Source organism: Aquila chrysaetos, chromosome 1, assembly GCF_900496995.4.
Source record: "Aquila chrysaetos chrysaetos chromosome 1, bAquChr1.4, whole genome shotgun sequence".
Classification (NCBI taxonomy): Eukaryota; Metazoa; Chordata; class Aves; order Accipitriformes; family Accipitridae; genus Aquila; species Aquila chrysaetos.
In genome coordinates, this window is record NC_044004.1 from 59,604,314 (window position 1) to 59,630,131 (window position 25,818).

General features: G+C 41.2%; 1 protein-coding gene across 1 annotated transcript in view; it reads left to right on the forward strand.

Annotated features, from left to right (window-relative positions):
* Nucleotides 1-19,741, forward strand: part of LOC115346517 (glutamyl aminopeptidase) — a 37,242-nt gene extending 17,501 nt beyond the window's left edge. The window contains exons 7-20 of the mRNA XM_030026618.1: nt 156-290; nt 4,519-4,584; nt 6,004-6,069; nt 7,355-7,506; nt 11,276-11,355; nt 13,036-13,163; nt 13,278-13,333; nt 14,142-14,292; nt 15,048-15,121; nt 15,224-15,325; nt 15,434-15,604; nt 17,546-17,686; nt 18,485-18,563; nt 18,814-19,741. Coding sequence (XP_029882478.1) covers nt 156-290; nt 4,519-4,584; nt 6,004-6,069; nt 7,355-7,506; nt 11,276-11,355; nt 13,036-13,163; nt 13,278-13,333; nt 14,142-14,292; nt 15,048-15,121; nt 15,224-15,325; nt 15,434-15,604; nt 17,546-17,686; nt 18,485-18,563; nt 18,814-18,963 — 1,551 coding nt within the window. The 3' untranslated portion in view covers nt 18,964-19,741. The remainder of the gene's footprint in view (nt 1-155; nt 291-4,518; nt 4,585-6,003; nt 6,070-7,354; nt 7,507-11,275; nt 11,356-13,035; nt 13,164-13,277; nt 13,334-14,141; nt 14,293-15,047; nt 15,122-15,223; nt 15,326-15,433; nt 15,605-17,545; nt 17,687-18,484; nt 18,564-18,813) is intronic.
* Nucleotides 19,742-25,818: the final 6,077 nt, after the last annotated feature.

Sequence of the window (25,818 nt, forward strand, 5' to 3'; positions counted from 1 at the left end):
AGTAAGAGTTTGAAAGTCCTTCTTTAGAGGAGGTGAAATTTCATTCCATTTCCAACTGCCTCCCCCTAGAGAAGCTGCAGTTCAAGCTACTTATTTTGTGAAATTAGGCATATAGTCCTGCCTTTGTTTCTATTCTAACATCTTCTCTTTCGCAGCTCGAACAGGTTTTAATTGATGATGTGCTTCCTGTCATGAAGGATGACTCTTTGCTCTCTTCCCACCCAATTGTGGTCAATGTGTCATCTCCAGCTGAAATCACCTCTGTGTTTGACGGGATATCCTACAGTAAGGTAGGATATCCTCCTGTTGTGACTTTGGATGCAAAGAAAGTGGAGGCTTGGGAGAGGAGATAAAAGTCAGGGGAGCTCGTAATCATAACTCCTAACCCACTTGGGCTGTGTCTGTGCAGACCTTTTTTCTGGGACATTCCCGACTGTTGTCTGTTATGATTCAGTCAAAAGAAACTGTGAGAGGACCAGTGCAGCCAGGTAGTCTCAGTCAGCCACTGTGCACCACACAAACCTGGTCATAGCATGCAGAGGTGCAGGGAAATCAGTGTCAGCAGCTTCTGCCACTAAAGTTGTTGGTTTTAAAATTATCCTAAACCAAATACTAAGCACATGTCTCTCCCATCACCTCATGTGCTGATGCAGCCCAGTTATGTCAAGCCTCATAATCTAAATCAAGGCCAGATGATGCAAGGGCAGATGTCCAGGTGTCCTCTCTCACTTCCCCATCACACCTTCGGGGCAGTACAACTTCTATTTTGAGACAGCAAGGCAGGGAACCAATCAGTGAAAACAGGAAAGTAACTTTCTGTCTCAAGTTGCTCACAGTATCCCAGCCACCCAAGAAGCCATAGCAAAGATGGTCTACACCAGTCTCTACGGGCATTGGCCTTAAACTGGGAGATAAGTTAGCTTCACATTTCACTGAGAGTTGTGGAGCTCAGGACTGACTTGGAGTACAGTAGTCTGTAGCCCAGGAAGTGGCAGAGGACACACCATTAGGTATTTGACAAGTTTTTGCCCATCCTGGGACTGTCCCTGTCACTGGTGGTGGGGACCTGTGCCTATAAAGGCTCTCTCAGAAGCCAGCTGGAACTGACTGGAAGAATACCCTGGGTCTTTCTGAGCAGCAAGACACCAGGATGCTGGTGCCGTCCAACTGCTGTTGTGACCAGGGTGCACAGAGGCCTCCCTAAGCCCACAGCCTCTGGTAGCTGTGTGGGGCAGCAGCCAGGAGCTCAGCACTTGTGGAAAAGTGCTTTGAGGTCCAGAGCACTGGAGAGGCCAGCAGCCATGCTGAGGGTCACCACTTTGATGTGGTCAGCAGGATCCAGGCTAGGAAGCTGAAGCTGGCTCGTCTCCCTCCATATCAGATATAGCCAAAGCCATTTTGTCCTTAGAGAACCCTTAGACACGGAACAAAGCAGGTCTCCCCCAGACTCCCTGGTATCTAACCAGGGAGTCCCTTGACTCAAGCGCTGCCCTGACAACACTGTTGCTTCTAGTTATTTTTTTCAGTGCATTAACAGACAAATCTGAAGAAGCACAGGAGGAAACACCCCTGTCCCTCTTCCCTCTCACCACCACATATGCCACCAAGGTGAGGAAGGAGCTGGGACTCTGCTCACTCTCTCCTCAACCAGCCATCTCCCATGACCCTGTGTTGACAGCTTCTTGTATGACTGTCAGTGTTTCCTATCTGATGCCATAACAAGTTTCCACTGAGCACACAAAATCCACCATTATTAAATCCTGCTTGTTGCTTTCCCTCCAAGCTCCCATTATCAGCTAAACATAAAGTATGTATTGCATTGACTTTAGCTTTAGCTGTGCAAGAGTCTGTAGCTGTAGATATTACTTTTATTAGCTAGACTTGATCCAGCCATTTCCATCGGTTTTCTGTTTTCAATTGTTAAATCCTCTATCCAACAATACAACCAGTATTTATTGCATCATAAATGCCTCACAGTCAAATCATAAACCATGTGAAAACCTGCATTGTGTAACACCGTTCTTAAATCAAACTAACAAAAGTCAAGAAACATACAGAGCTAAATGAAATACTCTGCACCAAAATGCATTTTAGTGGTGAGCTAAGCAAGAGACATACTTTTGCATGGTCTGAAAAAACAATGGAGAAAAAAAATCCTAGCTTTTAGTCATCTCTTTGTGCCTACATAATTGCTACATGGACTTACTTTTTTTAAGTGAAAACACTTGAGGACTCATGCATTGTTTGGGAACAGTCTGCTCGGGATGTAATTTGGCTTGGGATATAATTTGGATTGAATGAGAAAGTCTTCACGTAGATTTAGCTCAAATTACTGTTGATATTTATATATAAATGCGTGACAAAATTAATTTGTTTCTTCTTGGCTTTATTTTGGCTTCTCTTTTGCATTTTTCTTATAAAAACAATCTCCTCATGATAATATTCATCACTAAACAAATAAAGCATAATTTGTTAGTTTTACCAGAGCAATTACAGGGTTTCTGCAATCCTAAAACTCTAATGGTTAGGTCTAAAGCCTAAGGGTCTGTGGAGTCATCGCAGTGTATTCTGTAAGGGAAACTCTAACTGCTGTATGATCGGCACGGCATTATGTGCCTAGGAAAGCTGTATTAGAGTAGAGCTGATGACTGCACAATTAATGTATATAATTTTTTTAATCTGCTCTTAAAAAGTAATTGCATCTCACCTCTTTTCCAGTTTAATCCTCTCTCTTAGTTTGAAAGATTCTATTAAAGTAACAATGAGATTTTTTTGTCTTTGGAGTTCAAACATTGATTACCTTTTCAGAAAACAGATACTTAAATAATTTCTGCTAGAAGTTTGCTTTTGGACCCCCACATTTTTGGAACCTCCCAGCTAAAGAAGTTTGGGATTAAACATTCCATATTTCTGGCACATACAATCTTGTCATATACTTGGCAATTACTACACCTCTCTAGGAGAAGTTATGTGGGTGTTGTTAAAAGGCTCCCCCTCACATCCCCATCAGACAAGGTCAGCTATTCAAATCAAGGTCACTTTCCTGAACCTCCCCAACAGTTGAAAGAAAGGAAAGTTATTAAAACACTGGAGTTCCTATAACGAGTTATAACCAGTTGTTAGGATGAGTTTTTCTCAAACACATACATCACAGACTATAGAGGAATGACAAGAGTAGGGGGAAGAGACTGAAAAGCAGTAGTAGAAGATGCAAGGGGCTAACTGTACATTGCAATTTAAAGCAAAAGAAATCTCTGCTGTTCCCAAATGCATGCACAAGTGCATATTTCTACTCTGGCTTTTAATATAAATGGGAGGGGATGGTCTATGAGAGGTGATATCAGATAAGAAGTGGCTGATAGACAAAGTTGAGGAGCTGAGGTACCCTAGTACATACACGTGGCCTTACAATTACCATTAATCATAAGCAGCCTTATGATTGCCACTAATGGATATCTGTTCTAAATTTTACTGAATTGCTTTTGAACATATTTCATGGTAAACACATTAAATTACTGTATCAGAAAAGAGTCATCTGCTGACTATCTCGACTCTGCAACAATAGTCTGGAAAGCAGTTTGAGGCATATCTGTTCAAACAGTCCCTCTGCTGTGACTCGTGCAGTCAAGTTGTTAATCTCAGACACGTAAATAGGGGAGACAGGATTTACTGAGAATTCAGATAACATTCTTGTTTTCATGGGACAACTGGATTTTTAAAGCATTCATAGCATTAGGCTCTCAGCTGCCCTTTGATTTAGTTCAGAAAATGAAAACATACTAATCCTAAAACTGTATTTTGCATTTTAGATTGGGTTTGCACTGCTTTTGTTTTTCATCATTTTGTGCCCACTCTGTTCTTTGTTCCACATGACTCTTCTACTTCTCTCTCCTGTCTTCCCTTTGTTTCTTTCTTCTTTCAAGATCCTAATTGTTTTTTTCTGTGACACCCAAGTAAGTAACTTCTCTGATCCCAATTCTACCCTGCTTCAGAGGCCAAAGATCTCACACCAGTCCTCAGCAAAGCTCATTCTGAACCTTGAGATGGCATCCCCAACATGTAAAGCCCCAGACTTGCAGCATTTTTAGAGTTCCCTACCTGTTGGGTGTTCAGCCAAAGTCACTTCCTCTATCAGGCTGTGCTGCTGGACAGGGCTAGTTCCCCAGCTGCCCTCACCCCTGTGCTGTTCAAAGTGAAACAGGGACGCCCGCTCATGCAAATTGGTAGAGCAGCAGGACAGTAACCCCCAGCAGCAGGGCTCGGGCGCCCTTCCACTGGCACAGCTGAACTTGGAAACGGGCATCTGGTCACAGCTAAAGACCAACTCTCACATCTAGAATTAAGCTCTGGCAGGCAGGCATGCTGTGACATGAAGGAATTAGAAGAAACACTTCCTTAGATGGATGGTTTCTATTTTTGCCTAATAAAATATTCATTCTCATGTTGCTTTTTAGATGAATGGAAATCCAGTGTTAGAGCAGTGTAGAATGACCTTCTCCCCTTTCCCTTTGTCCTCAGGGTGCATCGATCCTCAGAATGCTTCGAGACTGGATTACGCCAGACCTCTTCCAGAAAGGCTGTCAGGTAAGGGTGGCACCAAACAGGCGAGAAATGCAGCCCATCCTTGTGTTACAGTAGCAAAGCCATTGTTCAAAAAGTGAATATCAGAGATCCTGGTACTAGTACCAAAAGTATTTAGTGCATTTCAGTACTGAGTGGACAACATCAAGGGGAAGAAGTTCCACGCTCCCACAGAAGCAGGAATGTGAACTGCACTAAGATTTGATAGCCTGCCAGTGAGGACCTAAATTCATGACAGCTTTTAGCTGAGAAACCTCCTCTACCCCACTGTTTTCCTGTTGTCAGCTAGGTTCCCCTCATTCAGCTGTAAAGTATGTCTGCAGCTTCATACAGCCACGATCCTCCAATCCACCCAAGCCTGCTATGCAGGGATACTCTTACAGGCATAAGCTCATCCGTACCCTGATGCAGCGGCACCCAGCCCTAGAGAGCTGAGGTAATAGGGAGCAGAAAAGGGAGATATTGCACACTTCATAGTCTTTTCTCATGGAGAAAAAATGTGATGCTACAAAATTATGGAAGAAAAAATGGAAGAAAGGACCCCTCCCAGAAAGAGGAAGGTTATCTGCCCTTTCCTCTGAACCAACATCTGTCGTCTCTGAAGAGTTACAGCCCAGGTTTACCACATTTATTCTCACCTCCCTCCCTCCTGGAGAGCACATTTATGGGCTGCTACAAGACAGTTGTGTTTTCCTTTATTTTTCCTTTCATATATTCAATCAGGACAGTTCCACGAGATGGGAAAATACAGCCACCTTGTCCACAAGAGACTAATACTTCCCCTCTACTCAAAGCCTTCAAGAACATTAAAGTAGGTAGTGGTGGCTAACAGTGAAACAAACAGCACCATCTACTGACTAAACATCACCAGGATCCGGATAGCAGGGTAGGAAAGCACTCGCTAAGCAGCCAGGTGAGATAGGTAAGATAAAGGATAGGAATAGTGTTTAGGGGGTGCAAACACTTAGCTGAATACCATTATTCCTTGTAATAGTCATTTTGATCACAACTTAGAGGTGACTAGACTTCCCTACTTCCACTCCGAGTCCACAGCTAGTGAAATCTCCTGAAACAGCTTCCTCCTTCTAAGCAAGCTCTTACATTAAACATAAATTTGCAACAGGGTATGCCGGTGTCCATTCAAACAAAACACAAAGAACTCTTCAAGTACAAATTTATTTCGTACTAACAAGTCACAGTGGAAAATGCTGACTTTTAGTTTTACAGGATGCATTGGAAAGCAAAGGAACTTCATCAGCTGAATATTGATCCATTTAACCTCCTACTCACAATACTACCATCCACGCATAGATACTTTGTACAACCGATCTGTACTCTCTGTACAACTGAATATGTGTATTGTTTTCATAGGCAAAGAAGAAAGACCTGGTAGTATTTTCACAGTCTTTTACCTCTCTCTAGGCATATTTGAAGAAACACCATTTCCAGAATGCCAAGACACAACAATTTTGGGAAGCTCTGGAAGCGGTATGTTTTGCAGCAACCCAAACCCTTGCTAATAAATGTTCCATATCTCACCCACTGATTTCAGTTTCCCAAACTTTTTATATTCTGTAGCTCTTCTGTCAATCAGAGATCACAAGCTAAGCAGCCTCCCATTATATTCCAACACATCTTATTTCTAGCAAATATATATTATTTCCTCATTTTTTGGCATAAGACTGTGGGAGTGGAATAAGAAACAAGAAAGGAGGCCTTGCTAACAAACAGCCTGCTACTGAAACATTCCCCCTGCAACTCAAACTCATTTCATGGGTGAAAACACCCCTCATCCACCACACACATACACCCCATACTCTCCCTTATCTCTAACCAGATTTAGCTGGTTGAAAGTTCTCAACAGTATCCATTCCCAAGTAATTTTGGTGTTTGTCTCTGTCTTCTGAGTCCCAGTTGAGTCATTGTCTGTGCCACTGTTTTCTGATCTTTCCTTTTGCTTGAGACTGGGTTGTTTCTCTCCACCTACCTCATTACTCCCCAAAAGCCCACCCGCATACTACCAGGTTCTTCCCCTCAAGATATTTCCTTTCCTTCCACCACTGTAGACACCCACACAGCCCAAGTTGCACTTTTGTGTCTCCTTCAAAGTTCCTATCTTCTCCTTGGTCCCAGACTTCTTCCTGCTCAACAGGACTTCTTCCTGCTTTGTCTCCCTGGTGCCCTGCATCTTCACATCATTTACCTCGTCTGAAGAAGGAAACAATGACCCCAGCTCCCTTCCCTCACAGGTGGCATCCTGGGGAGGCAGTGGCAGCTTTCTCCAGCTCCACTCTCTAGGACAGAATTTCACAGTCCACAGAATGGATCAAATTTTACATTAGTGCAGCTGCTGGTGGTTAATACTGGCTCCTCCTTCACTCTCAAAACAGGGCATACTGCAAAGAGACTTCTGGCTTTGAAAAGTCTCTTTATGTCCCTTCTGTCCTGTTCAGTTATTTCCTCAGAAAAAACGGAGAGATCTTAGAGCATGCAAGGGGCCTCAAAGGTTCCTCAGTATTTCTTGTCCATGCTACTGGTCAGTCTCCTGCCCATATACTTCTCATTTCCTCTGTCCGTGCTCAAGTTTCCAGCTCATTCTTTCTTTCAATGACAGGCACCATAAAAGGATTTAACGGAGTACTTTTTGTACTGAACCTGCTCTTTCCTCTGCCACTTTCTGCTCTTCTTTCTCTCAATATCAGAGATACCTTTTTTTTTTAACTCTTTGGACTGAATTTGCTTTTTCACTGCAACCTTCTCCCATCATCCATAGGCAAGTAATAAACCTGTGAAGGAAGTCATGGACACATGGACTAGGCAGATGGGCTACCCTGTTTTGGAGATGGGAAATAATTCAGTATTCACACAGAAACGTTTTCTCTTGGATCCCAATGCAAATGCTTCTCATCCTCCTTCTGATCTTGGGTAAGTTCCTGCTGTGAATGTCTATCCAAAATAGGAAGAAATACTGTACAGGTACTCTCTTCAACTGACATACAGTACACAGTGTTATACCCATTCTTGCTAAACTTAATCTCAGGATTTGTTTTTAAAAAGAAACCAGCAGGAAGTTGGATACAAATATTTCAAATTTAGGACAGCATCAGCCCTTTGTCTCAGAGTTTCTTTCTCCAACACCACAGAGTAGAATTTGACAGGGTCTCTCAGAAAATCTTATGTCCACACACAGACAGCTCAAATGCTTGCAAGTCACCTGTTGAACTACTGCAAATTATAGTCTGCCAGACTAAGGAAAACTGACACAAAATTGTCTCTGTCCAGAAATCAGATACCATGATCTAGGTATTTTATACCACAATATTTTATTCCTTTTCCCATATGGTATAGGATCTATAATACAACACAGGGTCTTCACATACAATACAGGGTCTTCTCTACATGTCTTAAAAACATGAGTTACTGTGAAATAACTAGTCATGTATAAATGTTATTAATCCTCATCAAGAGCTATTTTTTCTCTATTTAACTCAGGATGGTTGGTATTGCTTAATTTTACCTATCTAAAAGGTAGTTATCTATTCAAAGTTAGCCATTTTGGGCTCTTACGTGGCCAGACAGACAGCTGCATTCATCTACCCTATTCAAGATGGGGGGGTATAATCTATAGGAGAATATTTGTTAATTAACAGATGACTGACCTGGGAGAAGATGAACCCTACATGTGGGTTGGTGAACCTGCAGAGAAAAATGTCTCAGCTCTGCCATGGCATTAACCAGCTGAATAACTGTTCAGAGCTGGCACTGTGTATATTCTTAGCCAGCCCCAATTCTGAGGCAATACAACTTTGCTACCATTTCAGTGAAAGAGATTCAAATCAACCCATATTACGAAGCTTTCATTCCTTGAACTAGCCCAATCAATTAAACCAGTAAAACTTGCCTGTACGAACCAGAACTAAATCTACCCAAATACAATTTTCCATTAGCTTCTACTAGTTATTTTAATACAAAAAGCAAGAACAAGGAGAAAATGAAGAAACAGTTGTGGCCACTTTATTTCATTCTGATTAAAAAGAAAAAACTTGACCAATGAGAAGACCCATGGTATTGGCAGTTTAGGACAGTTATCAAAAGAGTTTAGATAATTACCTGTGTCTTTGAAACATTGTATTTCTCCCAACATAAGCAGAAAAGTTTGCAGGCTTTTGAAGTAACGCTAGCTGCAAACAGCAGCACTGTGCCATCTGAAGGCTGGTATTACAGACTATTCAGGCAAAAATACTTCTTTGTGTTAAAAATTTTGACTTACTGCACTATGCTATGAGGTAGCAGAATCAGGAGTCCTACTTTTGCTTGACTTCAAGACTTATAGTACATTGCCATTTGTCATTTCTTGAGCAGAAATCCCAGCACTGCTCCTACTCTAACCTGTCAAGAAGCTGAGCTGTGCACTGCCCCTGCTATTCCCAAAGTGAGAGGGGAATTTGTGTCTGAATATGTAGTTTTTATAAATAAAATAAAATGCAGTAATATAATGCTGACATTATCTATCCTGGGACAGATTTACTCTACGCTCTTACCTAGAAGTCAGTCCACTGAAAATCAATACCTCCTCCTTCCACCCTCACAGATGGGGTTGAGGAAGCTCCTGAAGAGATCCTACCCCAGATGGGACTGGCCTATTTCATGTCCAGGTGTGGGATTTTGATTTAAGCAGTGAAAACTCCAGGCCTTGTGTATGCTTTATTCTCTGAACCCTGCAGGAATAGTCTCCTCAGCTGCCTGCTTGTTTCAAGCTTGTTTGGCTTGAAAGAGTCCTATCCTGCATGCTGACACTCAAAAGAAATGGAAGTTCAAAAACTTGTGCTCTTAAAATAGTGCTGCTGGGCAAATATGTAGCTACAGCATAGCATGTCAGGAACATGTCCTCAATATGCACAGTTAACAGGACACAGCTCTTGTACCTTATGCTCAGGAAAAGTATTTATGTATGTAAGCTCAAGAACATATAAAGAAAACTAAATAAAATCCCCCTCATTAAATGCATTTACAAAACCAGAGGGTTTTTTTTTTAAAATAATTTTTTATGGGCTTTCTCTTGGGGAACCAGAATACTGGGGCTTCTAGCCAAACAATAACCTCTCTAAATTCCCATGGCAGTAAGCTCCATAAGAGAACTAGTAAAATCTAGAAGTATATAAATCTGTTAAGATATTTTTGTTTAGATGATACAAAACAGTAACTGGTCTTTCTTCCTGGAAGCAGCAGGAGATACCATAGCCTTCATTTTGGTATTTTCTGGAAGTTAATGACCATCCACTTAATCCAGGGTTGTAAAGATGGCTCAGGTTTTCCTGTGGCGCTTGTCACCAGGGCATTTAAGACAGAAGAAAAATCTCCCTGGGATGGACTGTAATATGCTAACATGGAACAGCAGTTGACTGCTCAAAAGGGCTTAATAATTTTAGCAGCCCTATGCAGGTGGCTGTGTGGTATGCTCATGGCATGCTCTGCCATCCTACTTCCCTGACTGCCTGGTCATAGTCTTGATGAGGCTGTGCCATGGCTCCCTCCCAGCCCAAATGTCTCAGCTTCATCCTGGGCATGCCCCAGACTGAGGACCCTGCACCTACCCAATGAAGGTATTCAAGGAATTGAAAAGCAAGAGGAAAGGTCACATTTGGCTCCCAGTGCTTTATAATTGAGGAATTAGGGCTGTCTTGGAGAAGGAAAATAGGCTGGAAAAGGCAAAAGGTCCTACTGACTGTATCGCAATGGTTGCTTAAGCTCTTTCAGTTTTCACATCTGTAAAAAAGATTTCATAATACTTAACCACTTATTTCAAGTCAGCTTTGCAAAGATTATGTGGTGTCTGCACAAAGACCTAGACACATCAATATTACCATTTATATCAACCATCCACATATAATCATTTTTTACTAAATTAATTGTTTTGTACCCTGCTAGGTTATTATCTGACATGACATGAAGATACTGCTTAGCAGGGCTGCATGTTCCAGAGCTGTGGTAATAAGCTACACAGGATAGCACAATGGAAATTCATTTATGTGATCTCTGTATGATTATGGGTGATTTTTACCCTTTCCAGCATACAAAGTGACCAAGAAGTGAAGACTGCATTCAGAAAATCACTGATTTAAAAAAAACAAACAAACAAACAAAAAAAAACCAAACCAAAACCAGATAAATTGTGCAGCTTTCAGAGTTAACTTTGGGCATATCATTAACAGAGTATCATATTAACTATTAACTTGACTAATACATCAACATTGGAAGCTGGACAAAATCTTACTTCGCTCCCTTGCTCAGTCCACCAGATGCATTTTGAGAACTATTGATAAATACAAAGTATTAAGACAAGCTACTGCTATTCCCCATCTCTAGAGCATGAACATGCTCAGATATTTCATGCTTTTTATTTTGTTTTTCAGGGAATATAACTGCCCCAATCACACCACATCCATATCTTACATTTTGTTGCCTGAATAGAGTATCATAGCACAGAAACATCTTTACTACATAAACAACAGCTATTGGTAAAACGCTGTGTTTTGTTACAAGGGATATTTGGTAAACGTATATGTACATAAGCACACAATTGGCTTCATAAAACAATATGTAAGCATTAAAACAAAAAAGATACATTGGAGTTTTATTTTTAACATTTGGTTTCAAATGTCATTTGATTCTCTTTCCCTTTAAATAATTTCAGTTACAAATGGAATATACCAGTGAAATGGAGACTTGGGAGTTCAACAAATTATACTTTCTATAACACATCAGATCCTGCAGGTAAACTTCCCCTTCTCTTTTAAGAGTAATGAACAGATAAAACTTTTCAATGTACTTAACAAGAAATAAAATACAGAATTAACTTTCATGCTTTTCAGTTTTCAGATCCAGGAACCAGCACACAGCTTGGTTGTGGTGAAGTTAGTAGTCATTTCTGCAATAAGATGATTATTTCCCCTATACACACATTATGTCAGCTTAGGCTCAATTCAGTAAAGTGCTTAAGCATGTGTTTAAATCCAGTCCTATTCAAGGAAGCATCTAAGCATACTCTTAATTATGATGCACTAAAATCAATGGGACTTAGATATGCCCTTTGTCGAGTCTAAGAAAAGAGGTGAAGTGAGAGGCTGATGAACGCATCTGTGGCATGGTAAACTGGCAATCTAAGTTCAATCAAAGAAAAAGAGCTATGAATGATTACACATGTTTTCTGATGCTGATTTCAGGAATGAGGAAAAACCCACACAGGTATTTTTTATGATTGTTCTATTAGGCGGTCAAATCTGGATTTCTCATTCTATAACTCTAGTGGCCAAAAATGGGGAAAAAATGGGGGGAAAAAGAAAAAAAGTACTGACTTCTGGAGTTTTAAAATTTCATCATGTTGGAATTTCAGAACTGTCACAATCAGGTCTTCTCTTCTTGTACTTGTTTGAATGTTACCTATTTTAAAAGTAATTTGTCTTTTGTTCTGCTTTTTTTTTTTACCTGGTCGCTTCTAGTATACATGCAAAAGCAAACAAAAAAGTTTTATGTCATGCTACAAGTCAAAGATTAAGACAAAGAAATTTTCCTTCTCTAACTTCCATATAACATTATGGTGGGCTGCAAGGGGCTATTAACTTGACAAAGTCTCCAAAGGCGTGATTAGGTGCTTACTTCTACATCCATAAAAATCTTGGCTAGTAGGGTGAACAGCAACTGTAGGGAAAAAATGCCTTTTGAAATACTTTGTATGGATAATGCAAAGAGAAAATTGCTTTTAACTCCAGCCACCCTCAAACTGCAGATTGAAGACCACTGCTTTCAATGGGCAATAGAAAAACTTTCATAACTAGCAGTACCAACTGGACCAGGCCAAGCTTCTGAGAAAGGAACATTTTTCAAGGATTCATTTTAAATGGGAAATTCCTTAAACATGAATGCTTGAGTAAAGTCTCAGCTGATTTTGTGATTCCTTTATTTATAGCTACAAAACTTGAATCAGGGAGGAGTACAGGGAAGAAAACCCTTAAAAAGTTAGTTGAAATAAACTGAAAAATGAAACGAATGGAGGAAAAAATATGAGAACTTTTAAACTAATAGTAACCATGAGGGTGAAAAACCTTTTAAAAGAGATATTTGCAAGTACCGTTTCTTTGCAATTTTTTACTTTTTACAATGACACTAATTTTCACCATCCTAACCCTAATCACAACGACCTCCATTTTAAATTTAACTAGCCGGCCTAAGTAATTACCACAATTCACTATTGTAAGACAAGTGCTGGCACTCATTAAAGTCTATAATAACTCGTCTTTACTCATGGCCCTTTAAAAAATAAATAAATAAAATTAAGGTTTGGATCTTATTTTGAAATTCATTAAAACCACATATTACTTTTGGAGTCAAGGAATCTCCAGTGAGTTCTGTGTCATATAAAATGCACAAACTGATCACTGTTTGTTTGTTTTGCAGGAATTATGATAGCATCACCTCCTAATACTTTTGCGAACATTAATCCAGACCACATTGGATTCTATCGGGTGAATTATGATAGTCAAAGCTGGGCCAGGTTAAGCACTCTTCTGGTCAGCAACCACAAAGTGAGTGTCATAACATTAACCTATCTGATGGGTCTCTTATAGAGGTTTGTAGAGGCTGTTTTTTCTGCAAATAATCTATATATTCTTGATCATTCTTTTCCTCTTTTCGCACAGGAATTTTCAGCTGCTGACCGTGCAGGGATTTTGGATGATGCCTTTTCTTTAGCAAGGTAAACTAATTCCCTGCAGAGGTTTCAACACCAGTTTTTCACTTTCCATTGCCTGTTAATTAGAATTAACTCAGCTCAGGTGGTTGAAAGAAAATTTCTGAATTTGTTACAAGTCTTAATTGTTTATTGGCTTATATTGTCCTCCAAAAGGGTCAAATTCAAGTATGCATTGGCAACTTGCAGTACCAATGCAGTCAAGAGAGATGCTCCCCTTCAGTTCAGTGGCAGAAAAAAAGAGGGCTTTAATTGCACAGGTCTTAGAAAGGGGTAAGTAACTAAGTAACATCTAAGTAACATTAATAGAAGCACTCCAGAAGAAGTTAGGTGTCCAGAAAATCAGAGACTTGCCCACAATGCATAGCATGGCATTAAGAAGTTACCACCTCAGCTATCTTGTTTAGAAACTTACTTGGAAACTTCTAGCTCTTAAACCCAGCCATGCTGACACAGATAAACTTTAGGCGACCTCCTGTGACAGCCTGTAAGTCTGAATCACCCCAGACTTTCAGGATGTCTCCGGGAATTAATGCAGTCAGTTGAGGGCTACCCACTTCTGGGCATGCTGGGCTGCTGCACAATGTGAGTAGCCTCCTCACAGCAGTGAGAGCTCCTGTGGTTAGGCATTGATCAACAGTGATCTTCAGTGGTCTCTTTGAAAACACCTCCCAGGTTACATTCCAGACTATTTTCACCCTTTCAAAATTTATTATTTCAGACCTTCTAAAGTAAATAGTGTTCTAATCTCTTTAAAGAAGTAAGTTCTTCAAATTCATTAAAATAACAGAAGTTATGTTTTCTCCTTCCACAGACCTGGACTCGTGAATTACGCTGTTCCCCTGGAGCTCACAAAATACCTAACAAATGAAACAGACTATTTACCTTGGCATCGAGTTATATCATCTGTAACTTACCTCGCAAACATGCTTGAAGATGACACAAATCTCTATCCTCGGTTTCAGGTGATGAAGCAAAAAAACCATTCCTGCACGGGACCACTGGATCTGAAAGCTCAGGACCTGTAACAGCAACAGTATTGAAGTTCAAGTGATTTTCAATGTTGCTGAGCTATCAGTATTTACTTTTTGTTACAGTACTCTTCAAAAAAAGTGCTGAAAACTGCTTAGTACTGATCTCAGAATTACCTGGATTCTCAATTCAGGACTATGCACTTGGAGGAAAGAAATTATGCCTAATTATTCTTATAATCCATCACCATAATTCACAGTACAGACATTTGTTAGTCAAGGCTGTCCTGCATCCAGTAAAGCATGTATAGGGCAGCAAAATCTCTGACACCTGTCCTCAGCACGAAGGATGGCTATATCTCAATGTGGCAGGGAGCAGGTGTGTTAGTTGACCTACCATGCTGAACATGATTTAATGGTCACTGAAATAAGTATGTCCTGAACTCAGCATTATCTCTGGAAAACAGTTGTGGCAGTGTGTCCTTGCTGTACCCCAACCTTCATTCAGGAGCACAGACAAGGCTGGAGAGAAGCAGATTGCCTTTGTCCTATCTGCGCATCAGTATTGCAAGCATTCAGACTTAGCATGCTGTGGTGATCTGGAAAGATTGTGCATGTGCGTGTTGGTGTTCCTTGTGGTTTAAGAGATGCTAGTTCTGGGAAAAATGAAGAAGAATAAACTATGAACACAAATATTTTGTTATTTAAAGAAATCTACCAAAGTAACCAACCCTCTTTTTCTACCTCAGCAATATTTCCGCTACCTGGTAAAACCCATTGTGGATCAACTGCACTGGAATGATTTTGGAAGCCATCTGGAGAGGTTGAACAATGTTTTTTTTTCTTTCTCATTTTATTGATAGATTCAAAGAACACTAAACAGTAGGAAAATATCCCTCTCTCCATCTCTCTTTCTCTTTTAAAGGCTTCTTCGTGCATCTGTTCTAGACTTTGCCTGCAGTATGGAAGACACAGAATCCCTGAACAACGCTTCTCAACTATTCAAGCAATGGCTACAAGGAAAAACGTGAGTGTTCATGGCTTTGAGGCTGGTGAAGAACATGGCATGTGACTTGGCCATAGATCTCAAGTAGGAAAGGGGAAAGAATATTCAAGTACTGTTTCTTTATTTTAGCATTCCTGCAAATCTCCGACTCCTAGTATATCGCTATGGGATGCAGAACTCAGGCAATGAGTCATCGTGGAATTACATGTTCAAGAAATACCAAGAAACTTCATTAGCACAAGAAAAAGAAAAGCTGCTGTATGGCCTGGCATCAGTGAAGAACATCACCCTTTTGGACAGGTGATTTAAACACTCAAAGATTTTTCTTTCGCTACAGAAGCAACCGGTCACCATTTGCTCATTCCCCTCTTCTTTCTCCTGTGCTGCCATTTTTGTCAGATTACAGCATGAGGAATGCAATGCATTTTCAAGACCAGTTATCTAACACCCCCCTCTGAGATTGTACTATAGTAGAAAAAAAGCCTTGCTCCTTTAGTGGAAAGATATTGAACACATGGTAGCTTCTGCACACAATCAACAGCCTTCAGGTCTTCCAACAGTGCTTCACCCTGTGTAATTTTAGCTGCCTAATACTTAAGCATCAGGAGAAAATTAGTCATCTATGTTTCCTCTATAATCAGTGAAGGGAGGCAGGACCTCCAGAGCACTGTTTATCCCAGACCAGGAAAGGAACTTAAAATCAATGGGAAGAATTGCTTTTGGGTGTTGCCAGTCACCCTCCGTTGGCTACAGAGGGAGTTTGCCTACACTAGATGTCTGCCTTCTAAGTACCCAAAATTAGGCAAACGACCTTGAGCAATTATTACTAAGAGTCCTATGAAGGCATCCGTGTGAAGACGCAATGCTCCCTGAAGTGCTGTGCAGAGGTACTTGGGCAAGAACCAGAAATTTTGTATTCATGCCACCATGGCAGTGATGGGGAGTCTGGATACTGCCCCAGGCTGGTCCAGCTGTCAGACTGGGCGAGCATCTTTCCAGGCTGCCGCTCTGCATAGATACACCAGTTCCTTTAAGCTTATCTGATAACTTTGCATGCAATTATATCATGTAGAGGAGGTGCAGGCAAATACCTTCACCAGGGCCGTTCACCACTTTGTCGGAACCCTATCTAAATATCATAAGATGGAGCAGTCTCTGCCTGGAAGAGTTCCAAGTTGAAACAAGATGAAACAAGGAAGTATAGGAGGTTCAGGAAGAGTAAACATAAGAGTTAGAGTAATTAAATTAGTGGCAGGAGGCAGCTGTATTCCTAAATTCTTGTGACCACAACAGCCATAATCTAAAGCCATTCAATGACTAATTGCTGACATGATTAAGACATGAATTAATTAGCTAGATCAGCCTATATTTGCAGAAAATAAAAAATTCCCCCTAAAGCAGGGAGAACTTCCCTTTTAATTTACTATTAAAATGACAAGGAAGAGGAAAAGAGCAAACAGATTGAGAAAATCGTCCCCTACATATAGGAAAAAAGAAGACAATCCTTAATCGCAGCACACAACAGCTTAAGGGTGTTCTTCTGCAGCTGCTGCTGTGAAGCCATGACCACACTACTGATCTCCCTGCGAACATGCATGCTGAGGGATCCTCCACTCCGTCAGTCAAAACCATTTGTGCTGTAACTGGAATTATAACTGCAGCACTTACAGGCATGCTATGCCCAAATGAATTTTAATTTTGTATGGGTAAGAGTTCCAGAACAAACAGCACAGTTTTCAGTGTGAGAAAGCCACCTGCGCGTGTAGTCATGGTTCCTATAAGATCTTTATAGCCTGGACTAATACTTTTTTGGCACTTGGCTACTCGAACAGGCTGGACTACTGACCCAGTCTTTTTTTCACTACTTGATTAAAATATTGGAATAATAATGGGTTTTGGCCATTTTCAAGTAACTCAGAGACATAAACCCTACTTACTTTCTAAAGAGATGTCTAACTGTTTAGATTTCTTTCAATACAATTATCTCTTGACACAGTTATCAAGAGATACTTTTGTTTTAGATCAGTGTGCTCCACCTTTAAAATGCTGTAGAGAAAAATAATATTCCGCTTGGAAATGGGCTGTAGACTGTGGTGGTAAATACTTGAGAAATATAGACATTAGCATTGCATTATTTCTCATCATCATCAGTTAAGTCTACACTGAAAGCGTTAACTTATTATTTGCTTTTCATGGTCTTTCATGAAAGTCTCTCACTGGTTCTTATGGCATTTCCCTTAGGTATCTGAAATATATTTACAACACCAGCCTCATCAAAAGCCAAGACGTGTTCACAGTCCTTAAATATATCTCATATAACACCTATGGGAAAACAATGGCCTGGGACTGGATACGACTTAACTGGCAGTACTTAGTTGACAGGTACGCTAATGAACTCATTGAAAACTTTAGGTCTACATCTATTTGTATATCTTGTTATATGCCATGCTTTTCTGTAGTTTCACTATACAGCTATAATCACTGGACTTTGCATAATGAAAACTGAAAATGTATTCAACGCAATTATATCCATCTACTGTGAAAAAGTACTTTGCTGCTGACTTGAAAATCATTCTTTCCCTAAATGACCACTACCAATAAACGGTAATTAAAAAGTATAGAAAGTTCTACCGAGGCTATAGAAATTTGGTTATTGCATGGAAATTAGTCAGTCGTGTATCCACTCTTTCTATTGATTTCATAACAAGAAGACAGCGTATAGAATTTTTTTCATTCCTTCTAGTGGTAACAGCAAGCAGCAGATGTACAGACGAGCAGTGGAAGCCTATTTGAGTGACTTCTCTCTCCTTCCTTCTCCTTTCTAAGTGCTTGGTGAGGGCACAGAAGCAAAGCATACCTGCAAGCCTTGAGCTGTGAACTGGACAGCATTTGTATTGCTGAGCAGCAATACACCCAATTTCCAGCATGAGACAATAAGTCACTAATTAAAAAAAAACCAAACCTCGCCCACAAGAGATCACTCCATTAGTAAACATATTTAAGAACAGCACAGATATTGTATAGGCGTATTATTTTTCAAGTATTTCTAAAAATGCTGAAATCCGAGTGCATCTGTTTTATTGTAGCACAGTTAGAAGTTTAAGCTTCAGATAGTTACTTGTGCCTTTTCTTTTTTTAACAGTATTGCATCAAACATCATTTATTAAATTGTTTTTCTAGATTCACTATCAATGACAGAAACCTTGGTCGATTAGTAACTATCACCCGAACATTCAACACTGAGCTCCAGCTTTGGCAGGTATGGTGACAGCACTTCTCTTGGTTTTAAGTCAATATATTTAACAATCTACTGGCCAGGAAACTTGACTTTTTATGCTCTAAATGTGTAAAGCAGTATGAGTGACTGTAGAACTATCCCAGTGCTACCAGCCTGAGCTTAAATATCACTCCCAGCCAAAACTGCCCTTGACCAGGTCCCTGTAAAAAGCCACTTGCCCAATAGCAGTATTATTTGCTTCATGTCAATTCTTTTTCTCTCTCTTTTCCAGATGGAAAATTTCTTTGAGAAATATCCTAATGCTGGGGCAGGAGAATTGCCCAGGAGTCAGTCAATTGAGCAGGTGAAGAACAACATTGAATGGCTAAAAGTAAACAAGGAGGAAATACGAACATGGCTAGAAGCACAGCTAGGCCCTTGAAGTCTTACTTTGTTAAAAATACCAGGCACTCATTCTAGGCACTCAGATCCTCAGAGATATTTAGCAATGTGGATTTCTTATCTAGGTACCTTAGAGGACCAAGGCCTAATATTTTTTCTACAGTCAGGAGACCACTGCCAGAGCAATGTTTGTGTAGTTGCTGATCCCAGATCCTGCCAGCACTTATGTGCAGGAATAGCTTTATATTTTGAGGGATGAATTTGCCTGAACAAACAGGACAAATGTTTAAAGTTACTCAAGGCATAAGTGATGGCAGAACTGGGGTCCTTGCTGATCAAGGTGGTCTCACTTCTTCCACATACCACTCTGAAAAGCTACTTCTTGGTTCGCACAGAAGTGTATCTAGTACAGTCAGGGATTCCTTTCCAAGTGCACCTCACAGGAGCTTTCTCCTGCAGGAAAGAGAATTAAGCAGTAATTTTAACATTGTCTGAAAATTGTCCCCTATATTTACAGCTGTAAAAATTCTACATTTGGGATTTAGCTTTGCATTCTGATACTACAGAAAGGCCAGTTAAGCTTCCCTCTCCATTGATTTTTGAAGTTTAACTACCAGTACACAAGGGATCAATATTACCAGCTTCTTTTTCAATGTTATTAGTTGGGTTCTGTAGCTTGGGTTAGGGGTTGTCTTGGTTATTTTTGTCTTATTTCTAAATCTTCTCAAAAGAAGAATATGTGGCAGCCGTTACTGCAAACAAGACATACAGTACTTACTGTCTCTTTTCTTAGGAAAAAATAAAATTTAAAAAACCTACCTGGAAATCTCAGTCTCTTTCTAATAAAGTGGCAAAACTGCCTGGCATGTAGAAAGACAGCTGTTACGTAGCCCAGCTATGCCATATATATAGCTTCAGTGACTTTTGAGGGGGAAAAATCTATTATGTCCTCTGAGAAGATAAAAAAAAAAAGGCAAATTCAGGCAGAGGGGGCAGATGAGTCCCACTGCTGCAATTCAGTCTACTGCAGGAGTACAGGCAGCACAGAAACAAGTCTTGGTCCCAAGTCCCTCTGCCACTATGCTGCTGGAGAAAGGACTGGGGCCACTCTGCCTGCCCCTCCCAAGCTGGGAGCTGGGTGACTTGGAGCTCCCAGGTTTCCATGTGCTGTGTCTTGACACCGTACGGGCAGCAGACATGGGCATCAGCCCCATCCTCCTTGCCTCCTCCCTCGTCTCCTGAGTGGAAAGGCACAGTAGAAGGGAACCAGCTAGAGCCAGTCCCTGTCTGGATGCCCTGGGAACAGGACCGCAGAGCATCTCACAGTAGGTAGCCCTGGGAGAGATTAGGCACAGCTGTCGAGAAACTCAGCAATTGGATGGGAGGACAGAAACATGGAAAAACACTTCTCCATTCATCCTGCAATGCTATTGAAAGGGAAAGCTAGAGATGTTGAGGAGGTGGCTCTAATGCACAGAAATCCTGGGGTACAGGCTCTGCCTGCCTCTAGGCCTTGGTATGGCACAGAGAGCTCCAGAGAAGCTTATACAGTCCTGGATGGAAACACTTTACCCTGCTCCCCCAGGAGATTCAGGACTGGTATGGTTTTGGACCTCTCCCTAGATACCCAAATAGCTGCGACAAGCCCAGACAAATCTGGTGACCAAGTCAGTTGTTCTGTCAAAGTAAAATGTCAGTCATTTGCCTCCTGCAAACAAAACATGACAGGATTTTGACTAACAGTGGTTACAACTTGCTACAGATACCAGCTGCTCTTTAAGGTAAGGTGGCAAAAGGCGAGGCAATTTTTTCCAGTTTTTCTTCTTGCTCAGATTCACACACAGAGGACAGTGAAAGTGAAACAGCTGCCCACACCCAAACTACCAGCAGCTCAGCACACGGGCAGCAGGTTGTCCTTGGGCAGCTGCCTGCTTAGTAGGACACATGCCAACTTGCCTTCACAATTTTACAGTTTCGATGAGTGCATTGAAGGAGCAGAAGCCAAACAACGACTCTCTTGGTTTCAAGGTCACAAACTGGTTCGGTAGCACTACACTGTAATACTATCAGTATGTTGTATCACTGTGACTATACAACAGTATGATCAGCTCAGAAAAATTTTCTGTGCACTGCCAGTGCTGTATATTTTAACTGAAAGATTTTAACTCCAGCTGGCTATGATGTGCGACAATGCAAAACAGGTATGAAGATGTTCAAGCACATAGCTCAGTTGTTTTCCCTTTCAGAGAAGATTGAATGAAATTTGGCAGAAAGAACCAATTCTCTAACTATTCATATGCTTCTGCCACAATTTGCTGTAGAAAGAAAGGCATGAGTACTATGGGGATGATAGAAGATTAAGTAGTTACTTTAAGAGATTTCTATCCTTTGTTTTATGTAGCCCCTACTACCACTGAGTGGGATCAGGCTGGCCAACATTGTCAGCTACAGTAGTAGGCTTTCATCAAGGAAAACACGACAAGTAATGAAGATTTTCTATGGTGCTGGAAAGCTATAGCATAAGCAGCCTACATCCAAATCACACAGACATATCATTATTCAAGACAAGGCACATATTGGTAGGGTTGTGTATTGCTGTAGTAGAAAAAATTTTAAAAGGCCAATCAGAGAGAGACAACAGACAAATACCACTGAGGCAGAGAGCAAGAAACCAAGGACAAGCCTGAACAACTACTGGGCTCATGACCCTGACTGAATGGAGGAGAGAAGGGGATTTAAATAGTGAGCCAAGCAATTGCCGCCTGTCATTTGATTCTCGCTCTGTTCAGGAAGATGAGACCATGTGCAGCTTTTGTGCCTGAACCACACTGGATCAGAGAGATGTTTAACTAGTGTTTGGATACTTTTGATGTTACAGAAAGGTTGGCTGGATTTCTACACTGATCTTAGGTGGGTAGAGGAAGATGGAAGTAAATCCAAATGCCCTAGAAGAAGGCTGCTTTTATGGTAGGGTAAAGGTTCTGTCAATTTTAAATAATGTTCTCTAGATTATGCAGTGATCTTGCTACCTTTAAATGGCTCATGGAGAATGTACTGTATGGCATGTGCCTCTTTCAGACTGTTTGTCCTAAATGGATAACAAATCTGGTACATGCTAAATCTTTCGGTCAGGAACTAGTCATTTACAAATGGTCTGTGATAAGCTTAAGAATGCCAATTTGAAACTGAATCCCAAGAAATGTGAACTGTTTTAAAAAGAGATAATTTTCCCCCCGTCATTCGATCAGCGAGGAAGGAATTTCCACTGATAAAGCCAAGTGAGGGAGTGCAGAACCGGCTGGCCCCTTAGATCCACACAGCTTTTTGTGGCTCTGCTGTTCCAGTTGTACCACAGCAAAAGCTATCGCATGCAGTGAGGTAGAGAAACACTTTGAGTAAAAGTGCGATGTGGTGGAGTTAAAGAGGGGCCACTTGTGATTGTTGCAGTGTTGCCTTACGCTCGCTGTGCAAATCCTTCTCATATCAGCCACAGCTGTGTGTCCTATGGAGCATGAGCCCGTGGGCCCCAGGAGGCTGTAAGCCTGATAGGCACATGAAAATGCTTTATCTTGATGATTCAGGTAAAGAAACAACTGAAAATATTGTGTTACTGCACAGAAAAATTGAATAGCACCAATGCAAATATCAAGGCATCTACAACTCCCCAACTGAGTCAGTTTCTAAAACAGCAGTTAAGATCACTACAAAGTATGCAGACATTAAAAAAATACTATATACATATGGTTTGTCTCACTGTTGAAATAGGACATGACTAGGAAGTATCCCTCCAGTCTCCCCACAATGACCAGTGCCATTTCTTGGTTACCATCATTTGGGGTGATGGCGTCTTCCAGCAACTTTTGGGACTCAAGGTGAGAGGCAAAAACCTAGCTTATAATGGGCACAGGAGAGACTAGCTAAACAGGGTCAGAAGGATAGGACCTTATCCGGTTGCTAGCAGCAGCAATACCATATGGCCAGATTAAAACTTCATCTTGTGTTATATGTATCCAATTATGAAAGTTAGTCAAACAAGATTGTGTTTGCTTTCCCAATTGTTTAGGCAGAAGGCAGTTGACCTGGAGGCATTCCAACTTCACATCCACACCTATGGCAGCTGAATGTATGTCTGTATGTGGAAAACTGGTACAGAAAGATACAGCTATATGAGATTAAGGAAGTGTTCTCTGGCTGACAGGTACTACAGTGGTTCATATGGCTGCCCAGATATCTGAACTTTTCCAAGATGCACTTCTGAAAAAATTACAAATGTATTTATAAAAGCATCTGAAATGTATTTGGTTCAGATAAGTCTGAGAGTTTCTGACCTCCCAGTGTGTATTCTAAAGAGTTGTGAGGGAAGAGCAAAACCTGAAAAATATGACCGTGACATAGTATCTGAGAGACACCATTCTCAAGTAGCACTCACTAGTTGTTTCAGTAATCCCTCACCCACAGAAAACCTTTCCATATCAACCCTCTCTTCTTCACAAACTGATGTCCAGAGACTGCTATCAAGCTGACATCTGCTTGCTGGTAGTTTAATGATGCTGAAACAGTGTGTATGGATGGTCTCAAGAACCAGGCAGTCAGGGAAAGGAAGAGATCAAAGCATGAGAGAGGACTGGAGCCTAACTCTTCAAAAGGCAGGCTGGGGATACAGGGTCATTATTCTTAGTAAGAATCAAAAGTTAATTTGAAATAGGTGTTGCAGTTTTATACGTGATATCCGCCATACAAACTTCACCCTAGCTTAAACCATCAATGTTAGTTTTCCTTCAGAGATGGATGAAATGGCCAGGTGACTGCTAAATATCCTTTCCAGCACTTTTGAATTTTTTAAATTCTTTGCAGTGAACAGGAGACTGGTCACTGAGATGGTTTCTTCCAAGAAGTGCAAGGCCAAGCACAGACCATGAGGTTCTGCCATTCCAGAGTTCTCATTCTGTATTGCCTGCTGTCAAATGCATTCACACACCACAGGTCAGTGAAGAAGCCTTTCCAACCAGGAACTGCATACCACAGAGCTACAGAGCTCCTACCTGTAGCAGCTCTGCAACTCGGGTATTTTTTACGTCTTTTGCAAAGAGGGAGCCTGAAACCAAACAACTGCAGGATGCTCTCTGGAGGGTAGTTAACGTAGCTATTAGCCAGAGCAAAAGTTGCAAAAAGTTATGGCAAAAAAGGTGTTAAGCTGTAGGTCAGGTTCTTATGAGCCAAAAGAGTTGCTGTGGCAGTCTAAGAAGCAGATTTTTCCAGGTGTCTGGTGGACAGCCAATAAATGATTTGATTCATTTATTTTAGCAAATAGTCACTTTCAGCAAACTGAAATTATGGCCCACCCAGGTTCGTTAAGCAACTTCAGCTGGAGAAAACACTATGGACCTGAAGTTATAAAATCACTGATGGAAAGTCATCATCCCCCCCTTTTTCTTGGGCAGGAGCACTTGCAAAGAAAGCAAGCAGATCAAGGCTCAGTTCTGCCTCCTCCACAGAAATGCACGTGAACTCTTCCACTTGACTATACTGGGCCTGGTCTTCCAAATTCTCCCGTGATACTTAAATAATAGCCAGGATCAAAAGCAAATTAGTAACTTTCTAGTCTGGTGCTTCGCATGAGCACCTGAGAACACAGGATAGACAGACCCTTATATTTTATTATCACTTTAAGTAAAGACGGATTTCTTCAGCAGAGGCTGCTAATAAGCTCAGTTCTGCATTAATAGGCCCTAAGTAATTAGAAATGTAGAGGACCATCGTTCCATAGTACAGTGGTTCGAGCAATAGCCTGAAAGGGCAGACATGGTTTAAAATTCTGTCCAGCAGAAACAATAATTCACCAAGTCTTCCACATCCTGCACAAGGTCTCCAACCACTGCATGTAAGGGGTGTTTCTCTCTTCCAGTGCTCTTGTAAATGCAGCCCTTCTTTTACCACCCCAAGAATTCCAAACCAAAAGTCTCCGTCCTGTGAAAGGGAACATTTCTGTATCAGGCGAGACAAGATTTCAGCTTTTCATTTCCTCAGCAGAAAACAAAGCTTCATTCAAGCTGCACAGACTCACTCACCTCCCCCCTAGTTCAGGAGAAAAACAAACAAACAAAAATGTGCTCCCCCAGAGAATGCCCTGAAATAACACGACTGTTGGCTTCACGTAAGGGCTGCTGAGCTCCCTGGCCAGACTGCAACAGAGGAAAGACAAGCTCCAGGCATGAGAGTGAACCAGCGCAAACTAGGAGGTGAACCAGAGCAAACTACACCCTCAGGTATCGCCCTAGCCACAGAACAGAAGCACACACTTGTGCAATTTGAGAAAGGCTGATGCAAGCAGGGACTGGTTTTAATGAACATTGAGTCAGTCACCATGTATTACAAAAACGGAACAGCCAGCAGAGCCAACAACGCGTAATTAGCATTGAAACAACACAACTGAGGGGAAGGTCAGCTATGGCTAAGATGGGATTGCAGGAGGGGACAATCAGGTACAATGCCAAACCGCGTATCTTAGTTGGCACTAGAGTGGCCCAGTCAGAAAATTCAGGGCTAAGACGAAGGTCGTTATTCATGCAAGCATGATGCTATGCTAACACGCTGATAAGGCGCCTTCTGCTCTGCTCTGCACCCCAGCCAGACCGCTCCCCGTGTCCCCTACTCATGTCTGCAGATGCACGGCTAGAAGAGAAAAGAGCGGGGCAAGAAATATTTGGTCATCTTTGCATTTTGAAAGAACAGAGAACATCTCATTTGGCCAAAAAAACCTGCTCATTCTGATCTAATGGATGAGTGGGTTTACCCAGGAAAAAGATATTTTTGGTGTACCATCTGGGCTGTGCAAATGAACAATGTGCAGAACAGGGCAACAGGGAGGCAGTTAAGGTGCCAAAGCAGGTTGACG